The sequence below is a fragment of the Lathyrus oleraceus genome, chromosome 4 (genome assembly GCF_024323335.1).
Source record: "Lathyrus oleraceus cultivar Zhongwan6 chromosome 4, CAAS_Psat_ZW6_1.0, whole genome shotgun sequence".
NCBI lineage: Eukaryota > Viridiplantae > Streptophyta > Magnoliopsida > Fabales > Fabaceae > Lathyrus > Lathyrus oleraceus.
Window position 1 is genome coordinate 501,274,160 of NC_066582.1, and position 23,886 is coordinate 501,298,045.

Sequence of the window (23,886 nt, forward strand, 5' to 3'; positions counted from 1 at the left end):
TTGAGTTTTGGTCAACTGTTGACTTTTTGGTCAAACAGTCGACCAAAGTCAACTAACTAAATCCTAACCCTAATTCCTCTCCTACTTATTCCACAAGCCATCCCCTTGTTTGAGTCCCTAAAACCTTCAAGGCATCATGATCTTTGATGTTTGTCCCAAAACCTTTCCTTGTCCTATGTGAACTTTGGCCCTAGTCTTCATGAACCATGCCTTGACTTCATGGCCAAAGCTGCATCATCCAAGGCCTGCAATGAGCGTGACAGACTTGCAATAATGACACACATATTAGGCATATTAACTCGGCAAGAACATGCACCACAATCAACAACCATTCATAACAATTATGCCAAAAAACCAACATGTCACAAAAGCATCCACAAGGGCCATACACACTAACACACTCATTCAAACTACCATAACCTCAAATGACATCCAATGCAAGTTGCAACATACATTCACCAATAGTCATGCAGCCATGACATATGCATTAACCCCCAACAACCCTGAAACTAATCCAAACTAACATAATCATCCAACCAAAATCACACCAACCTATTAACATTAACATAACGGTCCAAACAAACTTCAAACATAACACAACATAACATTCGATCCAAAGCACCTACAACATCAAATTCAATACACAAAATCATCAATACACTTGCTATCATCGACTTGTTTTTCTAGTAGGTCCGTTTAAGATATTTTTTAGGAACATTCAATTCTCACTAACAGCGCTGCGTTCTAACAACTAACCTAACTCAATCTTCCAATTTTAGTTAACAATTCACTCAGACAACCTCAATCTCTCACTAACTAATTCCAACTAACTGAAACAACAGAATCACTAACATTGTTAATGACTCTAACAAACTCTCATTCTCATTAAATTCACGTTTAACCCTGCCAAAAACTCCTAACAATCATTTCCCTAACTCTACCCCATTATGTTACATCTTCATCTCTATATATTCATCATCATTACTCAATCATTTACAATCATTACACAATCACCACCTCATCACAAACCTCTAAGAATCCTCACTCTCTCAATCTCACTGCAAATTCATCAGCACACATCTCTCTCAATCTCTTTGCAAATCATACTCCACTCCACTCTATTCTACTCTCCCACAAACGCAAAGCAACAATAACAAGAACATAAAGCACCATCAACAACATCGCACCTATAAACTACAACAAGATTGAAGAAGTAGAAGGAAAAATTAGAACAAGAAGATAGTGCATATTCAAGCTATTACCTTAACATATTTCTTCAGTTTAGTCTCGTTCAACTCATACAGTTCCGAGGCCAATCTCCGTCTCACATGTGAGTGTCATTTTTTCTTCATATGTAATTATGTCACCACCATATAATTATATATAAAATTATTTTTAAAAAAAATATTAAATATTTTTTTTATATTATTTTAAAAATATGTTATGGAAAGCTTTCCCTTCCGCTCCAAACTCGGAAGTTTTTAACCGCCTCGTACTCGTTTGAAAGAAAAAGCAGCGATCTGATTCTCTGATATTAGTGCCGACACTTGCCTCCACTCTCAGATTATCAGAATGAGTTTGAATTCATTTCGCTCCTCCTTAGCCCCTAATTCCAAACGAGTATCTTCTAATCGATCCAATGATAACAGTTGTAACAGTAACAACAGCAAGAGGAAGAAGCAGAAGACCATCACAACCGCCAACCAGAAAACCTTAGGCGTCGCCTGGGGATCCAATTCCCCCAAACCTCCTTCCTCCGATTTCGGAAGGTCAATTTCCCATTCCATCTCATTTTCTAAATATTTCTCTCTTCTTGTTTTTTTTAAATCTTTAATTGAAATTGTGGTTACAGTTATATGACAGAGAAGAATCGGAAACTACACAATCAGTTTAACGCCGATGCTTCCACGTCTTTGTTTAGTGACTCTACCTCCGGGAAGCCTATATTCGCCGGAGTTTCAATTTTTGTTGATGGTTTCACCGTTCCTTCCAGCCAGGTTAATCCTATTTCCACTTTCATTTTTCATCACTCTATTTATCTCTCGCCGATTGCTGTATTTTCAACAAAAGGATCACATAACATTAATAGCAACCATGTTTTAGGAACTGCGAAGCTTCATGTTAAAATATGGTGGAAGATTTGAGAATTATTTCTCAAGGCATCGTGTAACACATATCATCTGCAGCAATCTTCCCGACAGTAAAATTAAGAACCTCAGGTTTCAGTTACTTCCTTTTTTAAAAATTTGAGGTTTGAGTCCTACTCTTAGTACTGTTTAAATTTAATTGTTGTGTGTTCCACTGCAGATCTTTCAGTGCAGGGCTTCCGGTAGTAAAACCTACTTGGATTTTAGATTCTGTTGCATCTAATAAACTCTTGACATGTAAGTAATTGCATTTCATGGACATTTGTCTTTTGTCTTTTTTCGGAAAACCTCTACTTTGTATTTGGAGAGGAAGGGAAGGGTGATGAAAGCAGATGGAATGGGACTATTTGAATTCTTTTGTAATCCATGTCAATATATCCATATGTTACTCTCGGATCCTGCTTTTTCATGATTTTTATTATTTACTTCACTGTTTTTTGTTGGATAAGATAATATTTTATTTGTCTTTCCCTAGTCATTGTCTCAAGAGATGCAAATTTTGCTTTGATAGGGATGCCTTATCAACTTGAACAGCTTTCTTCAAATAAACAACCAAAACTGTCCACATTTTTCTCATCGAGGAGTAGCAAAAATTCAGAGGATACTTTTACTAACACCCTTTGTCAAGTAGAGCCATACATTGAAGATTCACTTGCTAGTCTTGGCAAATCAGAGGATGTAAATTCACCCAAAGTTGGGGAGATGGTTGAATCTAGCAGGGAAACCAGTATTGAAGCTGATGATACTGTTTTGGAGAATACTGATGCAATTGTGATGGAAGAGCAGCTGGCTAGTGTTGGAGTTAAATGTGACGACGAAGATCCAGCAGGAGGAAGCAATGGTGCCGCTAATGATGAGAAGAACGTCCAAGGTGAACTTGAACCTAATTGTCAAGAACCTTCTACATCAGTTAGTAGACTCTGCGCAGATGACCATAATATAAAAGAATTTGCAACTTCTGCCTCCACCAGGCCTTCTAAACAGTGTCATTCAACTCTTTCAGATCCTAATTTTGTGGAAAATTATTTCAAGGTAGTGAAGTTGATACACGTTTGAGTTTTCATACTGCTTGTCAGAATGGCTGTCATTCTTGTTGGTTGTCTTCATTTTCTTTTAATATGACTGCTGTATTCGCATCTCAATCCTCTTATAGTATTCTGCAAAGATAAGGTGGATGGAGTCATTATTAGTTTTAAACACACCTGGTGCATTTGGTATTGTTTGCCATCCCATAGCAGTAAAGAAGAAAATAAAGATTTAAAATAAAAAACCTGGGTTGGCTTAGGGAGGGGGGTGGAGAGTATTAACATTCTTTTAAGGATGCAAACATATCAATTATTGTAATTGTATCTCTGTGTGTCTAATATGATCACACATGGTGTATATTTATATGCAAATAGGGAATATACAATAGGAAATAATATCAATTACAGTTATGACTAATTGAATATCAATCAATACTAATTGATTGATAACATATTCTTAACACTCCCCCTCAAGCCGGATCGTATATATTGTATGATCCGAGCTTGTTACAAATATAATTCACTCGAGAACCCTTGAGAGACTTGGTAAACATATCAGCCAATTGATCTTCAGATTTGACAAATTCCGTGGTTATTTCTCCCGACAGTACCTTGTCTCTTACATAGTGACAATCTATTTCTATATGCTTGGTCCGTTCATGGAAAACCGGATTGGACGCAATGTGGAGTGCCGCTTGATTGTCGCATATGAGTTTTGTGTTCTGAAGGTCACCGAACCTAAGTTCTGAGAGCAAATTCTTAAGCCAAGCAAGTTCTTTTGAGGCTGCTGCCATAGCCCGATATTCAGCTTCAGCACTAGATAATGCAACTGTGCTTTGTTTCTTGCTTCTCCATGAGATCATATTTCCTCCAATAAGAACACAATATCCAGAAGTGGATCTCCTATCCGACGGTGATCCTGCCCAATCTGCATCTGAGTAACAAGTGATTTTTGCATCACCCTTATCTTCATATAATAGGCCTTTTCCTGGTGCATTCTTTATATATCTGAGAATCCGAATAACGGCATTCCAATGAGTATCACAAGGAGCATTAAGGAATTGACTCACAATACTCACTGCAAAAGTAATATCCGGTCTGGTGACGGTAAGATAATTGAGTCTACCCACTAAACGTCGATATCTTCCCGGGTCTTTCAACAACTCCCCCTGACCCGGAAGAAGCTTGACATTGGGATCCATAGGAGTATCAATCGGACGACAGTCAAGCATACCAGTTTCAGTTAGGATGTCTAATGCATACTTACGTTGGTTAATTGCAATGCCTGATGAGGACTGTGCAACCTCAATACCTAAGAAGTATCTGAGTGGACCCAAATCTTTTGTCTGAAAGTTTTTGAAAAGATGAGTTTTGAGTCGCTGAATACCGTCTGTATCGTCTCCAGTGATAACAATGTCATCAACATAAACCACAAGAAAGATGTGTTGTCCGTTGGAAGAGTGAAGGAAGAAAACAGAATGATCTGCTTCACATCTAGTCATACCAAACTGTATCAAGGCAGAGCTGAAGCGACCAAACCAAGCACGTGGAGATTGTTTTAGCCCATAAAGAGATCGATTGAGCCGACAAACAAATCTTGAATTACCAGGAATAGTAAAACCTGGAGGTTGATCCATATACACTTCCTCCTCCAATTCTCCGTGTAAGAATGCATTTTTAATATCCAACTGATGAAGCGACCAATGATTAATAGCAGCCAATGCAAGGAAGAGACGGACTGAACTAATCTTGGCCACTGGAGAAAAGGTGTCACCATAATCAAGGCCAAATATTTGTGTGTATCCCTTGGCTACCAAACGAGCTTTAAAACGATCAATCTGACCATCTGGTCCAATTTTCACTGTATAAACCCATCGACAGCCCACTGTAGTTTTGTCTGGAGGTAAAGGAACAATGTCCCAAGTGTTATTTGAATGCAATGCAGTCATTTCTTCCACCATCGCCTGACGCCAATTGGGATCAGTCATAGCTTCACCTGTAGACTTAGGAATAGACACAGAATCCAAAGCAGACACAAAAGAAACATAGGAAGTAGATAGACGGTCATAATTTAAAGCACAAACATATTTAGGATTTGGATTATGAGATCGAATACCTTTTCGTAATGCTATTGGAAGGTCAAGTTCAGGTGACGTAGCTGGAGGAACAATTGGAGTAGGAGATGGTGCTGGTGGATCAATATCATCTCTAACTGCCGATGGACGCGTTGTGCGTCGCTGATATACCTGCAAAGGAGGTTTAATGGGTGTGGGGATGACAGAAGGGATATCTTGATCATCTAAATTACAAATCTCCTGGGAGGACGAAGAGGCAGAGAAAAAAGGAGAACCTTCAAAAAATGTTACATCGGAAGAGACAATATACCGTTGAAGTTGAGGACAAAAACAACGATATCCCTTTTGTATACGTGAGTAGCCTAGAAAAATACATTTGAGAGATTTAGCGGAAAGTTTGTCTTTACCTGGATTAAGATCATGAACAAAGCATGTGCAACCAAACACACGAAGGGGAATGGGGTAGAGATCGTGTTCCGGATTCAAGATAGAGTATGGAATCTGATCTTGAAGGACCGAGGAAGGCATTCGGTTGATAAGGTGACATGCGGTGAGGAGAGCATCACCCCAAAAACGAGAGGGTACATTGTGGTGAAGAAGAAGAGTCCGTGCAGTTTCAACTAAATGACGATTCTTCCGTTCAGCAACACCGTTCTGTTGTGGTGTATGAGCACATGATGATTGGTGAATAATTCCCTGTAATGTTAAAAAAGATTGAAACTGGGATGACATATATTCACGAGCATTATCTGTGCGTAAAATTTTAATGGTAGTATTAAACTGATTTTTAATTTCAGCATAAAACTCTTGGAATATACGGAAAACATCTGAACGATTTTTCATTAGAAATAACCAAGTGCATCGTGAGTAATCGTCGATGAACGTTACAAAGTAATAGTATCCTAAAGTAGACTTCACACGACTAGGACCCCAAATATCAGAGTGAACTAAAGCAAAAGGTGATGCAACACTTTTATTTACTCGTTGACAATAAGTACTACGAGTATGTTTGCCTAATTGACAGGACTGACACTCAAAAGAAGAAAGCTTAGAAAGACTAGGAACTAAAAGACGCATTTTATTTTGACTAGGGTGACCCAAACGTTGATGTGTGAGTTCTTGAGAAGCAATAGAAGCACAGGCCACCGGTGGAGAAAGATGATATAATCCTCCAGCTTCACTCCCTGCTCCAATCGTCCGTCCTGTACGTCGATCCTGGATATGAACAGAATTAGCATTAAAAAGAACTGAACAATCAAGAGTACGAATAAGCTTGTGAACAGATATTAGATTAAAGGGACAACCAGGAATGTAAAGGACAGACTCTAAAGACAAGTTTGGAAGTGGATGTGCCTGACCAAGGCCTTGAACTTTGGCTTTAGAACCATCCGCCACAGTGACAGAAGGCAAAGAATCAGAATAAGACAAATGAGATAAAAGAGATTTATTACCAGTCATATGATCAGATGCCCCAGAGTCAAGGACCCAAGGACCAAGTGAAGATGTAGAGACAAAAGCTACAGGATTACCCGACTGAGCAACAGCGGCAGATGATGATTGTTGATGGGCTGCTTTGTATTGGAGGAAATCATTGTAATCAGCGGCGGGAATAGTGACATCTTTAGTGATATCCGGTTGAGCAACAGCAGCGATCCGTGGTTGTCGTTGTTGTTCTCTTGCCTTTGTACGACAATCGGCTTCAATGTGACCGTAACGATTGCAATAGTTACAACGAATACTTTGACGTCCACCTCGTCCACCGGTTCGTCCACCACGACCGTGATAGTGGGAAGCAAGAGCAGATGATTCAGTGGGAGAGGAAGTAGGGACCGGTCCAAAAGCATGAGGTGTAGCCAAGCGTAACAATTGTTCACTAACTGCTTCATAGTTAGGAACGTTGGTACCTGATAAAATCTGATTCCGAACGGAATCAAGTTCAGATGGCAGTCCAGCAAGTGCCATGACCATGAAATACTTACTTTGTTGTTCAGCATAAGTTGTTGCATCTTTTGTAAAAGGCATTAAGGTTGTGAAATTTGCCTTTAACGCGTCAAGCTGAGTCAGATAGCCTTGCATATCCATATTCTCCAATTTCAAAGAGCGGAGTTTGGTGATGACACTGTAAAGATTATGGACATCATTTGAGAAGACTTTCTTGGCCTTTTCCCAAACCTCGTAGCAAGTGGTATAGGCTTGGTACTGTGCTTGGAGATTAGTTGCTATGGAAAACCATAACACAGTGCATAGAGAAGCATCGGTTTGTTTCCACTTATCGCGTTTGGCGGCGAGAATAGTATCGGCTTTTGTAGTTAAGTGATCCTCATATCCCTGACCGTGAAACCACATCTTGACAGCACCAGCCCATATGTTGTAGTTGGCTGTTCCGGTCAGTTTCTCACACGGAATAAGTGGAATTTTAGTGAACATGATGGAATCGGTATCTCCCATGATATTTGATGGCTCGGAACGAAAAACCGAGAGCAGATCTGGAAAAACGGCGACGGCTGGGGGCAGCGGATGCGCGGCTGATTGTCCGGCGCGTGAGATTCACGTGCGATGAAGGAGAGACGTGTGCGGATGCGTGCGGCGGCGGAAGGCAGTGAATCTGGCCGATCTGTAGGAGACGATTCCGGCGTATAGGAATCTCGCCGAAAAGTCGACAGGAGCGGCGGAGACGGCGGCGGCGCTGTGGATGGCCGGAAAGAAAAAGAGAAAAAAAAAAATATATATTTTTATTTTGTGGAAGACAGTAGGTCAACCAGCTCTAGATACCATATTGTAATTGTATCTCTGTGTGTCTAATATGATCACACATGGTGTATATTTATATGCAAATAGGGAATATACAATAGGAAATAATATCAATTACAGTTATGACTAATTGAATATCAATCAATACTAATTGATTGATAACATATTCTTAACATCAATGATATACTGTTATGATATTGACTTGCTCCTTGTTTTACTTTGACATGATTTTCATCTCTGACTGAATCATAAAATGGCTGCAATCCATTTATGATGCCATAATTTTGTAATATCTTAGTTGAATTTTGATATATGCAGAACTCACGGCTGCACTTCATTGGAACATGGAGAAATCGGTATCGGAAGCGCTTTCCTATCCCGTCTTCTGGGTTCAACAATGAAATTTCTAATATCAATGCCTCTAGTATTTCTGGGAATTCAGTTGTTATCCATGTTGACATGGTAGGCTTTACGTACATGGATTTTGCATACAACTAATTCTTGTCAACTAATTTTCTTCATTCAGTGCTTATTAGATTTGACTTTTAAGAAAGAACATTAAGTTTATGCGTGTTGTGGCATGCATGTGTCCTTCCCTAGGATTGCTTTTTTGTCGCTGTGGTTATCAGGAACCATCCTGAATTGTTGGACAAGCCTGTAGCAGTCTGCCACTCGGATAATTCTAAGGGAACTTCTGAGATTTCCTCTGCAAACTACCCAGCTCGTAGTTATGGTTGGTTATATGCCAAGTTATAAAATGATAATATGACTCAATAAGCTACATTATTTGATTATCTTTTTGCTATGTAACATATGCCTTTTGTCATTGTTAGGTATTAAGGCTGGTATGTTTGTTCGAGATGCCAAGGCTCTCTGTCCTCACCTTGTTATCTTTCCATACAACTTTGAAGCTTATGGGGAAGTAAGTTACATGAGGGTGTATGTAGTTGGTTACTTACAAAGAAGAATAAATAGGAGTACAATTTTTCATATCTTTTGGTAACATTTTCATCCCTTATAAATGATTTTTACGAAGACATCTTTGACAAATATGCAGGTTGCTGATCAATTTTATAGTATATTGCATCGAAATTGCAACAAAGTGCAGGTCTTTTAAGATTGGACATTTAAAAGTTCATAAATTCTCAGTTGGTGTATCCTTAGTACTGTAACTGCTACTTTATACAGGCCGTAAGCTGTGATGAAGCATATTTAGATGTCACCCGTTCAAAGGTTGAAGATCCTGAGATTTTAGCATCATCAATTAGGAAAGAGATCTATGAGACCACTGGATGTACAGCCAGTGTTGGCATAGCTGGAAACATGCTTATGGCCCGTATTGCTACTAGAACTGCTAAACCAAATGGTCAATATCATATAACTCTAGAAAGGGTATGTTTTGGAGTTTTCTGTTATTTATTACTAAATCTACAGGAGAGAGAGAGAGAGAAAATGTGTGAATGCGAGATTGAATCTGTTATTGATAGATTCATCTTCTGAATACAACTTTATTTATATTTGCTGAAGCTTGTAATCACAGATCTATAACTAACGACTACAATTTACTAGTCTGTTTCTAACTGATTGTCAGTTATGCCAGCTATGTGGACTGACTGGAAATTTATGGAACACATCTATATGCTCAAAATTGCATACTTTATCATTCAGAAATTACGTCCTTTTTCGTAGTATTCACTTTGTCTTTTTAATGTGATGGAGGTGTATACAACTGAAATTAAGGTCTCATTTCTTTTCTTTGTACGTTTATTTATTTTTGGTGGCCTGAAGAGTGTTTCTTACATGATGCTGAAAGCTTTTGATTATCTTTGGGTATTTACAGATTGTTGTATGGGAAGGAGTGTTGGATGTAAAAAAAAAAGCTAGCCAAGATGGAATGTTGTGTTAGATATATATTAAAACTAAACGAGATAAGATTAGGAGCGACAGCATTAGAGAGTGAGTTGGGGTAGCACCTAGTGTAGAAAAGATAGTGGAAAGTGGAAACTTGGCTTATGTGGTATGGACATGTGGATGAAAAACCTGTAGATTATGTAGTTGAGAGCATAGATCAGATAGAGGGTAGTCAAATCAAAGAGGCTGAGGTAGAAGGCCTAGAAAAATTATTATAGATAAACTACTAAGAAAGACCTAGAGATTAATGAGTTGAATAGAGATATGATATACTTCAGAACATTATGACGTCGATTGATTCATGTAGCCGATCCTACTTAATGGGATAAAGTTTGGTTGTCATTGTTGTTGTAGGCATTAATGCTAATTGTTTCTATTTTAATTTTGTATTGACCATTGTGGATTATTCCTTATCGTATGATTTTTTTATTAGAAATTCTTTGAGATAGTCTTATGCTAGATATGGAAGATATAGTTCTTCTCAGTCCTTTTGAATCTTTGCGTGTCCAAGAAATTTCTATTACTCCAGAGCATGATGCTTTGAATTTGTCTCGAAAGTTATAATTCCATGTTTGACATTATTTACTGTGGAGTGTGAACATTGCACAAGACTTCTTATAGTTTATGGTGGTTTATGCTGCATGTTTTCAGTCCGATAGAATTTGATATAATAGTTGATGTGTGGAATATGTCAATATTTTTGCCTTGCCCTCTTATATAGTTAACTTTTCCAGGTTGAAGATCATTTACGTCAACTCCCAATTAATGCACTTCCTGGAGTGGGGCATGTTTTACAGGAAAAATTGAAGAAGCAGAATGTTCAAACGTGCGGCCAATTGATGATGATTTCCAAGGTTTTACTATTCATTCACTTATTTTTTTTAATGATTTTTTTATGCTCTAATAGTTCAGTTTCTGTTCCTCGCCTTCCTTTTGAAGGTCATTTTGTGACTTTGCAAATCTAGCATTGTACATTCATCCCAATCCAAATAAATTTGACATAGCCTTCTTATAGCGGCAAAATGTATAAAGTTCAAAAATAAAGTCAAACTGACCACAAAAATAAAGGAGGCCCATCTTCCAATAAATTAGGACCTTACTCAATCCCACAAAACTTGGTTGCAACGTGAAGACCGCCTAGTTTTGTAAAATAATTAAATCATGCCACAACTAGTTATTATTCACTCACAACTATGAAGAACCAACAAGTCACTTCCACCCAGCACAAGAGAAACAAGCATACTAGCCAACAAAATTCAAGCACTGATAAATGTTTTGCAAATCCTTTGAAGGGTTTTAAGGTTATATATTAATACAACAACAACCAAGCCTTATCCCACTAAGTGGGATCGGCTACATAAATTAACTTTTGTCATAATATTCTGTTTAAGACCATGTTTCTATTCAAATCGTTAATCTTGAGATCTTTCTTAATAACTTCTCAACAACCAAACCTTATGCCACTAAGTGAGATCGGCTACATAAATTAACTTTTGCTATAATATTCTATTTAAGACTATGCTTCTATCCAAATCATTAATCTTAAGATCTTTCTTAATAATATCTCTTATACTTTTTCTAGGTCTTTCTCTTCCTCTAGTTGTTTGACTTCTCTCCATCTGATCTACTCTCCATACCACATAATCTACAAGTCTTCTCTCAATATGCCCAAACCACCTAAGTCTATTTTCTGCCATCTTTTGTACTATATGTGATATCCCAACACTCTCTAATATTGTCATTTCTAATCTTATTGTATTTAGTCTTACCACACATCTAACACAACATCCTCATCTCTCTTACACTTACTTTATTCTAGTGTTGATTTTTAACCGCCCGACATTCTTTCCCATACAACATTACAATTCTTATCGCAATCCGATAGAATTTCCCCTTTAGCTTGAGCGGTACCTTTGTGTCACATAAAATCCCTGAAGGCTTCCTCCATTTCAACTACCCAACTTGAATTTGATGGTTTACATCCTATGAAGCACAGATTCCGACTCGAACACCGGGACACGGACACTCCGATACCGATAATACAAAAATATAGGACACCGAAACCGCTACATATATGATAGTATTTGAGTTTCATTTTTCCATCTATTATTTGAAGAGTTAAAAATATAAATCAAAATTATCGTCTTTAATTCTTCATTGATAACATTGCTTTAATATATGTTTAACCCTCTTTTTGATATGTAGGAGATTTGTTCAAAAAAATGTATGAAGTGTGTTGAAATAAAGAAAAAAAATATTTTTTTTATAAAACACTTGTATGAATTGTTAGACATGTGTTGTATGAGTGTCATATAAGTGTCGGACACCGATTTAAAGAGTGTCGAATCAAAGAAAATAACTATTTTGCTGGAGGACACTTGTCTGACTTTTCTGACACTTATTTGATTTTTCCGACACGTGTCGTACGAGTGTTATACAAGTTTCGGACACTGTGACACGCCTACTCCTAGAAGTGTCTGTGTTTTATAGTTTACACCCCCTTTTACTTCTCCATCGTTTTGTATTACATACCCATGTATGTTAGAAACAATTCTCCTTTTGTTGAACTTACATTCCATGTACTCCGTCTAACTTCTGTTTAGGTGAAAGTCGTGCATTTCTAAAACTTGTCTTCAAGTCTCCAACCTCATTTAAATTCTCTTTCAACTCTTCAAGTAGGACTATATCATCTGCAAAAAAAACTCTAAATTTACACTGAAAACTTAAAAAAATAAATTGAATCTAATATATGGAAAAAACTAATCTCAAATTTATGAACCGTGGGTAATCGGGCACCCTCCTGAACTCCATGGAATCACCACAAATTAAATTCACAAAAGAAAGAAAATAGCGGAGGCTATAAAATTTTCACCTCAACTTGAAAAGGATGCCTGAGACTGAGAGAAAATGAAGCAAATAAGGGAAAAGAAGTAGGATGAAGCTGCACAAAAAGGGTAGTAAATATGATGCTTTTCTCATGTGTGGAGAAGCTTTAAAAGGATCCGACTCTCATTTTTTAGTGAAACGAATGACTCATTTAAGGAACCTAATACCTTTTCTTACTTTCAATTAGCACAAAGTTGAAAAACATTTGGATAATTCTATTGTGTATCAGTCCCTGCTCTCTTTGCATCTGCAGGCCTCACTGCAGAAGGACTATGGAATGAAAACAGGAGAAATGCTGTGGAATTATAGCAGAGGAATTGATAACCGGTTGGTTGGAGATTTTCAGGTAGGGAAAAGGCCATCATTTTGGCTTGATATTTTATCTTTAAAATCCAAACTCGGTTTCTTGTTATTTGGACTTGGAATATTCAAAATATTTTGGACACACACCTTAATCCACCTATTTTCTTCCATTGTACATCGTGCCAATTTGTTGTGTAAGTTACCCTTTCCATTGATCTATTGCAGTCCTTGTTTATTCATTGACTAACAATTGTTAAAGTAAAACTAGGATTAAAGGAGATATAAATTGTCAGGTTAATATGAGAAATCATAATATTCTCAGTCTGAAATCAAAATTGGTAATTGTATGCTCCACAGCATGATTTAAAATCATCGTGCCACTGGCTAGTATGTTGCTCTCAATCCTCCAACTCAATTGTGGTGTTTTATCCTTATTTCCTCCTTTGAAGGTTAATTGTTCTTTCTTGATAAGCTTATGTTTAACGTCATTCCATAAAGACAATGTCATGTACACATGCAGGAATGTAAGTCGATTGGGACTGATGTAAATTGGGGTGTGAGGTTCCAAGATATGAAAGATGTCAGTACTCTTCTACACATGTTATTTTTATTTTTGCCTAGTATTACAAAATTAAATCAACCAAAATTTTGACTAAAGTTTTTGCAGTGTGAAAACTTCCTCACAAACCTTTGCAAGGAGGTTTTGTTAAGATTGCAATGTTCTGGCATGCAAGGGCGCACATTCTCTCTCAAGGTATTGATTTATGTTTAGCTTGATAGTTTTTTATTTTAAAATTATTAAGATATACCTCTGTTTTGGCTCATGAGTTGCTCTTCATGTTCTTTTTTATTTCTTGAACTGTCATTCATTATTATCATAATATGTTTCTACTAAATTCTAAGTCAAAAAATTGAAATTTTTATATTTGTTTTGGCATATGTTTTAGATCAAAAAGAGAAGAAAAGATGCTGATGAACCTGTGAAGTTTATGGGCTGTGGAGACTGTGAAAATTTGAGTCACTCGGAAACGGTAAATATTGAAACATCCCGTATTTTTCACGTATGCATTAAACTGATATTGCCTTCCAAAAGTTTTTCTAATTATTTGAAGTACTGATTTTGTGTTTGAATCACTGTAGATTCCTGTTGCCACTGATAATGTGGAAGTACTCCAAAGGATAGTGAAACGGCTTTTTGGAAGTTTTTACATAGGTATCTTAACTTTTAATTTTTACCATTTTAATGACTCCATAACTGAACAGTCTTGGTATATCCTTAGATTCTTGAGTCATTTGCAGCATTTGCTTTCTTTAGCAAAAATGTTAAAGAAACAACTATTTCATTTGATGGTATTAAAAATGCTCTTGGTAAATTTTGATGATAAGAAAGGCCAAAACTAAAGCTAAAGTGCCATATTTAATATGAGCCAGTGTTTAATCTGACCATACTATAGAAGGATGATGGTTAGGAAAGTTGTACAATTTTTTAATTTTTATGCATTTATGTTAAACATGGTTTGGATTGGCCTTGGGTTTATTCTGGTTTCATTAGACAGTTTAATAAACCAGACAGGATCCAAAGGTTCAATAGGAGAATGATGAACTAGTCTAGTGTTTGGTTTTTTTAAATGACGAACTAGTTCAAAACAGGAAAAACGGTCAAAATCTTTTTCCTATTAACCAAAATTATTGTCAATTAAAGGTCCAATATCAAGTTGCAAAGACAGGTACACAGGATTCAGTTATCGTTTGATTTCTTAAACATTGATATATAGTGTTTCAGCTTAGTGCTTGTAGTGGGGGATGCATATATCTCCAGTTAATTGGAAATCTAACCATCATCTTCTCCTTTTGGCGATTTCACGTAGACGTCAAGCAGATTCGAGGTATTGGCCTGCACGTTTCCAGACTTGAAAGTAGCGAGACATCTAAGCAAGGTACCTGTATTATTTTCAATGAAGTTTAACCCAGCTGCGCTGTAGTAAGATACTGTTTCATTGTGCATGCTACTAAGTTTATAGGTGCGTGCTGAACTGAATTAGAACATCTTTTTGTAAGCTGAGATTTGCTACTTATCTTTCTGTCCCAACAGATTTTCTGCTTTCCTTGGTTTTGAACTATGGTTTTATTGTTTTCGTTAATATTTAAATATTATTGAAATAATACAGGAATAGTTTGTAAGTATACTTTAGCATATTCTGGAATATTCTAGACTATTCTAGCATGTTCCTTTGTATTCCTTTCTCATCAATGCACGTAACTGTTTAGTGCTTATATAATAGAATTTCCGTGAAGCTATTGAGACACACGGTTTCAGCTTATGTCTATCATACTCTCTTTCTTTCTTTCAATATTTTTCAATACTTTCTATGTGATTGTCTAATATTATTTATTTCATGAAGGTGCAGAAAAATATAATTTGAAATCATGGTTCACTTCAGGATCTGCAAGTATGGATAAACGAAAACATCCTACGGGTAATAGTTGTTTTTTTATTTTGGGATTTTGTTAATGATGAAATTAATAAAAATGACTTTTGGTGGTTTCTCTTTCTTCAGGTCATGACAAGCAGAATGTCGATGGCCCTTCCATTAACGAATGTAGAAATTTGCCAGGGTCTTCAGTTCCAATGGACAATAACATACAAGATAACCAAGCTAGAGCTGCCTTGATTTCAACACCACCTCCTTTGTGTCGCCTTGATATGGAAGTTATGAGAAATCTTCCCCCAGAATTATTTTCAGAATTCAATGAAGTTTATGGAGGGAAGTTAGCTGATTATATTACTAAAGGGAAAGGTATAAGTGAGAATTCTAGTGCTTTACAAAACTCTCTTTTGGAAAAAGAAGGTAAGCATTTCTCTATTTCATTAACCTAGCTACTTTGGACTGATGCTCCACTCAAATCTGCTCACATGCTTTCAAAATTTTCTCTGGCAGCAATAAAAAAGAAAGAGGAGCTTTTGGATGTTGAGCCGATTCCTCAAAAAGAGCCATTATCTGAAATCGAGGTAATTTTGTGTTTTTATTAAATTCAAACTCCTATGTCCCTTCCCCCACCCAATTCATTGACCTTGTAACTCGAAGTTACAGACTTAATTCATTAAAATAAAATAATTTAAGTCTTGTTTTCTTTTATTTGGTATTATTTTATCATGCTACTTGTCTTAGAATATTTTGTTTAACAACATTTATCATGGTTTACTGCCAGGCAATGCAACATGAGGCAGAAGGAGGTGAAGTTGTACCTGATTCAGTGTCTGAACCCTCTTTTAATGTCACTCACAAATCAAGTTTTGAAAAAGATGATTTATTGCCTGCTTCTTTAAGTCAAGTTGACGGCTCTGTGTTACGAGAATTGCCCGAGGATTTGAAAGCAGACATTGTTCTGCAGCTTCCTGCTCACAGGAAACAGGAGATTTGCTCCAATGTTGCTCTGGTCCCTCCTAGTGAAAACCATCAGGTGTCAATAGGTGTCAACGATTCTGAGAATCTTGGATCAAATTATGCTCTGAATGAATGTCTTTGGGCTGGGAATCCTCCAAAATGGGTGGAGGAGTTCAAGTTCAGCAATTGCTTAATATTAAAGAAACTTGCTGAAATGTATTATAAGTCTGGGTTGACTAGCACCTTGTCATCAGTTTTGCACCAGATTATATCTGAATTCCACCAGCTAAATCTTGTCCATCAGATTTCCGATGACTCTGTTAACATTACGTGCGAGCTACTGAAGCAGTATATCAAAGTGAAGATAGGAAAAGATATTGAGGAGATTTATATTTGTTTTCGGCTTTTGAAAAGGTATCTTAATATTGCAAGTTAAGATTGTACGCTATTGAAGGGCTCATTGTTTTCATATGGGTATTATGTGCTTTCTTCCTTAGTATCTCCCACCACAATTGTTTGTGTGCATTTGTAACGTCTGAGAATTGTATGATACTAACTCTGGTTCCATATAGAAGAAGAAAAGAATCATCAATACCAATGTTATAACCCTTGCATTAAATGTTTTTACACCCACTTTTATGTGGGAATAGATGCGTTTGTAGTAAATATTGAAATGGCATCCAAGTAAATTAGCAGTTTGTACTTTTCAAAATTTGTGACTTAATTTTATAATTTGGACAAAAAAAAACACCAAAATTTCTTATATATGGAACCAGAGAGAGAGTATTTCAACTTTGACTGATAACACAGTTACATATTAAAGGATATGTAAAAATGATGGCTGTGAAGTTAAATTCCTTTTCTTTTTTGGATTATTATCTTGTGACAAACTTTAGAGTGACTCATAATTTGTTTTCAGGTTTGCAGCAGCATCACAATTTTTCCTACAAGTGTATAATGGTGTATTTCCATACCTTCAGGTATACCTTATCAACCAAACAAGACATCATGAAAATAGAGTGTGAATCAGCAGGGGTGTTTGATAGCTCTTGAAATGTTTTAATAGGATGAACTATAGTGACGGTCTGGTGGTTTGTACTTGGGAAAAAATGTCTTTTAATGGAAATGGCATTCGGTAGAGGCATGCGGATAAGGGTTCCTTAACAAAAGATCAAAACAGAAAAGTTTCCTTTTTATTATCTCTAATCATGTTATTTAACAAATATTTCCTTTTATGTTCCTTAATGAATTTTCTGATGACTATAACATGTTGATGCCTAATTAGGCTCCTCTAAAACAAGGGGAGCACTTAACGAGGAACTATGCTTAGTTGCAACTGCTGATTGAAAAATTAACTTATGACACTGTGATGAAATAATGCACTATTTATGTGTGACAAAAAATGATGTTAAAATCATCTCGCATGATTTTCTAATTGTACCGGCTATAACTCCATACTTTCTCCTATGAAATGCACCCTCACTGTAGTGGAAACAGATGTATTGTTTTCTAGTGTTTGATAATCGTGTGCTAACAAATAAAAGTTCTAGTTTGACTGAAGGAGTTGGTGTGACCTGATAGATTGGGAACTGGTCACCTTGCAGGCCTGGTTGAGGTATAAAATCCTGTTGTAAAAAAGAAAAAAGCAATAACCTCCTTGTATTGCCGCTCAACATGACTGGCCTGTCTAGTCCAGAAATATTTTTATCAGCAATTTTTTATATAAGTATGTGAGATGTTTGTGTGTAATTTGTTACCCAATGGCCCACAATCAGCCAGGGGGAGGGAAATACATGCATTTTAAGGCCCCCTCTTTGCTTCAAATAACTACTATATACTGGATTTTTTTGGTCCTTTGATGCTGGTCTTCAACATGATGTATACTACCACGCGTGGAATACATAACTATATAATGTGTCCTATTATGTTTACGTTCTGCGTGTATCATGGAAATATAGTGAAATGAAAAATATTCCTTTGTATTGTGATGTATCTGAAACTTGAAACATATTTTTAGCACGTGCTTTCTCTTCTCTTTTCATCAATACATATTAAATTAACTCTGGTTTAAATTTTGTAGGAAGCTGTTGATGACAATTATGGAGGGAGTTTGTTTATAACCCCATAGTAACACTCAGACAGTCACAGTCTTACTTCTACTATGGGATATTGGGAAAAAGATCTCTGGTTTCCATGTGAGCCTATGTGGCCACCTCACAAACCAACAGATCTATCGACCATGATGTCTTGCAGAGTATGTTTTACTTTAATGTGATGGCTAAACATTTTCTGCTGTGTATGTGCATATTTAACGGATGTTGTGTTTAAGTTCTAGTAAGCAACAAACATTATTCATCTTTTTTATTATTGCGCCATTTTATGTTATATTTTACTTTATGCTCAAATGTATGAATCTTCATCTACTAATCATCATCAAGACCCTTTCTGTATCACTTTCTGTTAGCTTTGCTACATTGATTTGATATGAATCTGTTTCTATGTATACATTGCAGAACAACCTGATGATTTGAAAATTAGAGAGAGAAGATAAGATAAAACAGGCTGGTGTGTTTTGGAAAATTTAAGTATCTTGTGATGATTGAGGTTGCCAGCCCATTGGTATTAATTTGTTCACGAGTTGCATTTTGGTTTTTGGGATGTCTTTAAGTTGGAGTCAAGGCTAAGGTTGTAGGTTCTACTATGTTGTGTACCCCCCTCCTCCCGACACAACATTCTTGCAGGAAGCAAGAACACCCTATTTTTTTATTTTATATAGTAACAAACAAATGAAAATTCATAAAGGTTAAATAGCTTTAAAAAAAAATCTGTAACAAACATTATGTTTGAACAATCCTCACTTTATAAGCCTTAATGTCTTATAGCTAGCTATAAGCAATGCCTAGGTCATATCTCTTATCAACATAGTACTCTCAACACCTTCCTCGTGTTCAGGACGGAACATATGAAGTGTGTACTAATATGGAAAGCTTGTCAGCATGTTCATGAGTTTTCCATGTTTCCATACTTTGGAAGTATCTTAAAATTTATGGGTGAATAGATAAATATTTATCTGACATGGAGTAGTTGGCATCTATAATAAATGAATAGGTTTAAGAACTTAAATTGCTTCTCGTTTGATGCTTTATTCTTTTTGAGTTACTACAACTGATATTGGACTATTTATTCTATAGTTATGAATAGCATTTGTCATCTGTAACCTTAAGCAATTTATGATCTGTATTATTTTAATTTTCCAGTTCTTTGTAATGTGACGGCCTCTGCCAGAATTATACTATTTACGGTTACATGTAGAATCTAAACATGTGCATTGCCTTCATTTTCCTACACAACAGGGTTGAGATTGATGCGATAACACTTGCTTAGTTACTGAATCAGGCATCATTATTGTAGTTACAGCTGGGAAGAGGGCAGATGTGGTCTTGGAGAATCATAATAAGCTGCTTGTATAATTCAGTGCTGCTTTGCTGCAAAGAAAAGAAGGTAATTTCTCAGCATGATATGATGAGTAGCAACTTTGGTTGGTAGGTATTATGCTTGGCAAGGGGCAACAAGATGGAGATGGTGATGGAAATGCTGATACCCGACCTGGAAATTTTATGAAACTGCCTGTGTTGCGCCTGCCATGTCCTTGCACATGACTGCATGAGTCCAATACCAAGAGATATGGGTTACTTTTGGACTTGGACATGGTTTGTCACACTGGATGGGTGAGGACCAGAACTGATCTACTAATTGAGTCATATGGCGATCAGTCAAAATAGAGCACCGGACCGCAGACTCCGGAGTAACTTTTGTAATTTGCAACAATCAGGTTGGAGGCATTGTATAGAAATTTGACCCAAGAGTTTTTTTTACTCTAAATAGAATATTATTAAATTTGGCTTGGTCTTATAGTCAATTTATTGTATAGAAATTTGACCCAAGAGTTTTTTTTACTCTAAATAGAATATTATTAAATTTGGCTTGGTCTTATAGTCAATTTATTGGTTGTTGATGACAATTTGGCTTTTTGTAACCGATTAAGGAATTTGTATAACTTTGGAATAAGGACAGTAGAAAGTCAAAATTATTTATGGTAATGGAACCATTAAGCATGTTTCTTCATTTCGTTTCCTTGTTTTCTTTGGGTGTACATCATGAATATGCATTTACGTGTTTATCTTATGTGGACGAATTTCAGGTTAGGAGGAAAACAATAGAAATTTAACAATCAAACCGGTCTAAATTGAGGCAATTTGTTCTTTTCAAAAACTAATTTCATTATGTTTCAGCTAGGATAACTCATACTTTTAAATATTTTAGACTCAATCTAACAATTCAGTCAAATTAAACTCATGTTTAATATCCCTAATTTAACATAACATTATTACTTCATCACATATAATGTTCAACTAGATGTTTAATTTGTCCAGCACTTGTACGATTCAGTTTGAATGAAGACCACCTAACAAGTCTATGTTTATATTTATTTGTTGAGCAACAAAATCATTTTTTGTAGGCGTAAATATGAGGACTCTAGTAGAATATTTTTTTTATTTAAAAAACCTTTAGTGTAACAGCTCACTATTATGTCAGCATGAGGCGACCATATATAATGGGAAAATGTTAATATATTGACAGCAGCTTATACAGTTGACAAGAGCAGAGATGCCACATTTTTTCACATTGTGAGCATCATATCAATATTGAAGTTATTAATGAAGTGTGGTTTTACTAAGTTGTTAATGAATCCAATCATGGTGCTACCTTTCAAGTTAATGAGTTACTTGTAAAGTGTAATTGCAAGAAGTTTCCAAGTTTGTAAAGGTAGAATGACAGCAAACCGTCCACAGAAGTAGTGTGTGGAACCGCTGAATGGTTTGTGAGCGACACATAAATTGACCAATGTATTTGCACAGGAAACACACTTAGGTGGGAAAATAGGAGGAGGAATTTGGTTGGTAACTTTGGCTTTAATAATCGTAGTAAGAAAATAAGTCAAATTGCAAAGCCACGTGCATTCACCAACTACAATTGAAACAGAGTAAATTGACTTACTCCTAATATTTTATTAGTGTACAAGCCATAAATCCTTCAACAGTCAATAAACCGTACTCTTTTTTCTCGTGTATAAATAAATAAAAACATTTTGCCGTGTAGGAAATTCAAAACTGAAATGTATTGCTTATGGATTGTTCAAACTTAATAACCTTCCAACCACGCAACAACAAGACTATTCATTCATTTTCCACACACATTATATATATATAACAATACTACTCATCTTGTTTAAGACAACAACACCATTCCATTATAATATATATTGTGTACCTTTTCGTACAACAAGCAGTTCCAAAATGAAGCAGGGTTATTATTCTCTTGCCCTTTTTTTCATCCTATTCATCTTCCTCTTCCTCTCACACTCCATACAAGTTCAAGGGGTGAGACCTCTCAAAGATCAATCTGCTCCTTCCATCCTAACTTTAATAATCAACAGAGCTTATTCTGGGCCAAGCCACAAAGGACGTGGTCACTGAACTGTGCTATATATAAGAATGCTATATCAACATTTTTTTTTGTATGTTTTCTTGTTTATAGACACTAAGAATTCATGTCTTTTTTATTGTAGAAACCCAATACTTCAAGTGTTTGTACCGTTTCTTGAATTTATGTAGCAACTTGAAACCAATACATTTTATACTGTAACTTTGTTTTCTTTCATTAAAATGCAGAAAGATAAAAACTGGTACTTTAATGAAACAGTTTTTTGATTCTATTGAATCAACCTTTTTGCTTTGTTTTTTAGCTTTAGTTTTTGCATACTGCAGAGCGTTAGAAACCTTTCTTACGGTATAATTCAAGATAACTTTGTTTATCATTAGTTAAATAGCACTACATATTATTACTCTTTTTTTTTTCCAACTTTAGGACTTATTTTAAAATGTAATTAATTTTATATGAACAAAACATTATAAAGTTATTATTTATTAATGATACTGAATAAAATTGTAAGTAGAAAAATAAATTAATACTTAAGTGTATAATAAAATAAAATTAATAACTCATTAATATTGAAAATGTTTTATTACTTAATATTTATTCTATTTTAAAATAAAAAACACTCAGATTATTTTGTATGAAAACAAAAAAAATAATGAGATACTTTATAAAATTATCTTCTATTAATGATATTAAAAGAAATTTAAATTAAAAAAATGAAATAGTGATAAATAATACTGTACAAAATATGTTAAAAAATAAATTTTAATTTTTTTTTTGGTTTTGTAAAATAATTCATAATGTAAGTGTACGGTTATTTTTATGAGAATTCTAAATAAGGGCAATTTGCGGGGCTACGCCCCACAAAGCATCGTCCTAGCAAGATCTTTGTATGTCATGGAAACTCGCCTCAGTGTACAATATTGTTATCCAATCACTAACCACCTCAGTAAAATCACAATCTTTGTATGTCATAGAAATTCGCCTCAGTATACAATACTATTATCCAGACACTAATCACCTTGGTAAAGTCACGGCATAACTCCCTAAAAAATCTCTCTCAATTTTAGGAGAGTAATTATCATTTCTTTGAGTCTATTTATGAGTTTGTTTTGGGAGAATTTTGAAAGGGAAAGTTTTTTTTAGGGTTGCGTCTATATTTTGAGATTTATATGATATTTTTAAAAAGTTTAAAAAAATAATATAATAAATTAACATATAAAATCATATAGTTGTTTAACCATTTTTAAAATATCAAACACATTTCAAAATATAAACGCAACTCAAAGTCCTCCAATTCAAAAATCAACTCCTAAACAAGCTGTTAGGGTTTTCTGAATCCTAGATCCAAGGGGCCTCTATAAATACTTATTCCTAACAAGAGAGAGATAAATCATTACATCCTTAACATGCCACTTATACATAGAGTCTCTCACCTCACATGACTTGACCCTCTCATACGATCGTAAACATCACCAAACAGGATCTCTTGCCATCGGGCACAAGCCCTAACCATTATCATTTACTAAGGCCTCTGAATGTCCCCTATCCGGATAAGGATACCACACACATTTGTACTTTTTGACAAGTACATTGGCGCCCACCGTGGGGCTCCGGTAAAACAAACATGGGTCACACCTTCCGTTATAATTATCATACTCACTACCACCCTTTTTTTCCTGTACCCAGCCGTTCCCAATCATGGTAAACTAAAGAGCTCCATCCCCTACTCCAGAGGACACTAATGGTAGTAGTGATGTCAAGGCCCTGCCAGAGATGTGTGCTGTCATGCATGAACTTTACCGTCAAAATTAGGCCTTGGAGGACAAAGTCCTCAACATACGACAACGCTAGCAAGAGATAAACCCCCTAGAGAAGATGGAGGTGATGGACCCCCTAACCA

The 23,886-nt window shown here is 35.9% G+C and overlaps 1 protein-coding gene across 5 annotated transcripts; it reads left to right on the forward strand.

Annotated features, from left to right (window-relative positions):
- Nucleotides 1–1,453: 1,453 nt before the first annotated feature.
- LOC127076876 (DNA repair protein REV1) lies at nucleotides 1,454–20,599 on the forward strand. 5 transcript variants are annotated; one of them, XM_051018666.1, is made up of 24 exons: nucleotides 1,454–1,769; nucleotides 1,853–1,997; nucleotides 2,104–2,219; nucleotides 2,308–2,384; nucleotides 2,659–3,179; nucleotides 8,317–8,460; nucleotides 8,599–8,731; nucleotides 8,832–8,920; nucleotides 9,056–9,106; nucleotides 9,187–9,390; nucleotides 10,644–10,763; nucleotides 13,049–13,141; nucleotides 13,619–13,678; nucleotides 13,757–13,852; nucleotides 14,046–14,129; nucleotides 14,239–14,311; nucleotides 14,967–15,035; nucleotides 15,501–15,575; nucleotides 15,657–15,947; nucleotides 16,038–16,108; nucleotides 16,309–16,898; nucleotides 17,404–17,464; nucleotides 18,565–18,738; nucleotides 19,838–20,599. In XM_051018666.1, exons 1-23 carry the CDS (start codon nucleotides 1,573–1,575, stop codon nucleotides 18,610–18,612), a joined length of 3,408 nt encoding a protein of 1,135 aa, XP_050874623.1. In that variant the 5' UTR covers nucleotides 1,454–1,572; the 3' UTR covers nucleotides 18,613–18,738; nucleotides 19,838–20,599. The 5 variants fall into 5 exon arrangements, with proteins under 5 accessions (XP_050874623.1, XP_050874624.1, XP_050874626.1 ...); XM_051018667.1 differs by having other exon boundaries at nucleotides 19,896–20,599; XM_051018669.1 differs by having other exon boundaries at nucleotides 15,507–15,575.
- The last annotated feature ends 3,287 nt before the right edge of the window (nucleotides 20,600–23,886 follow it).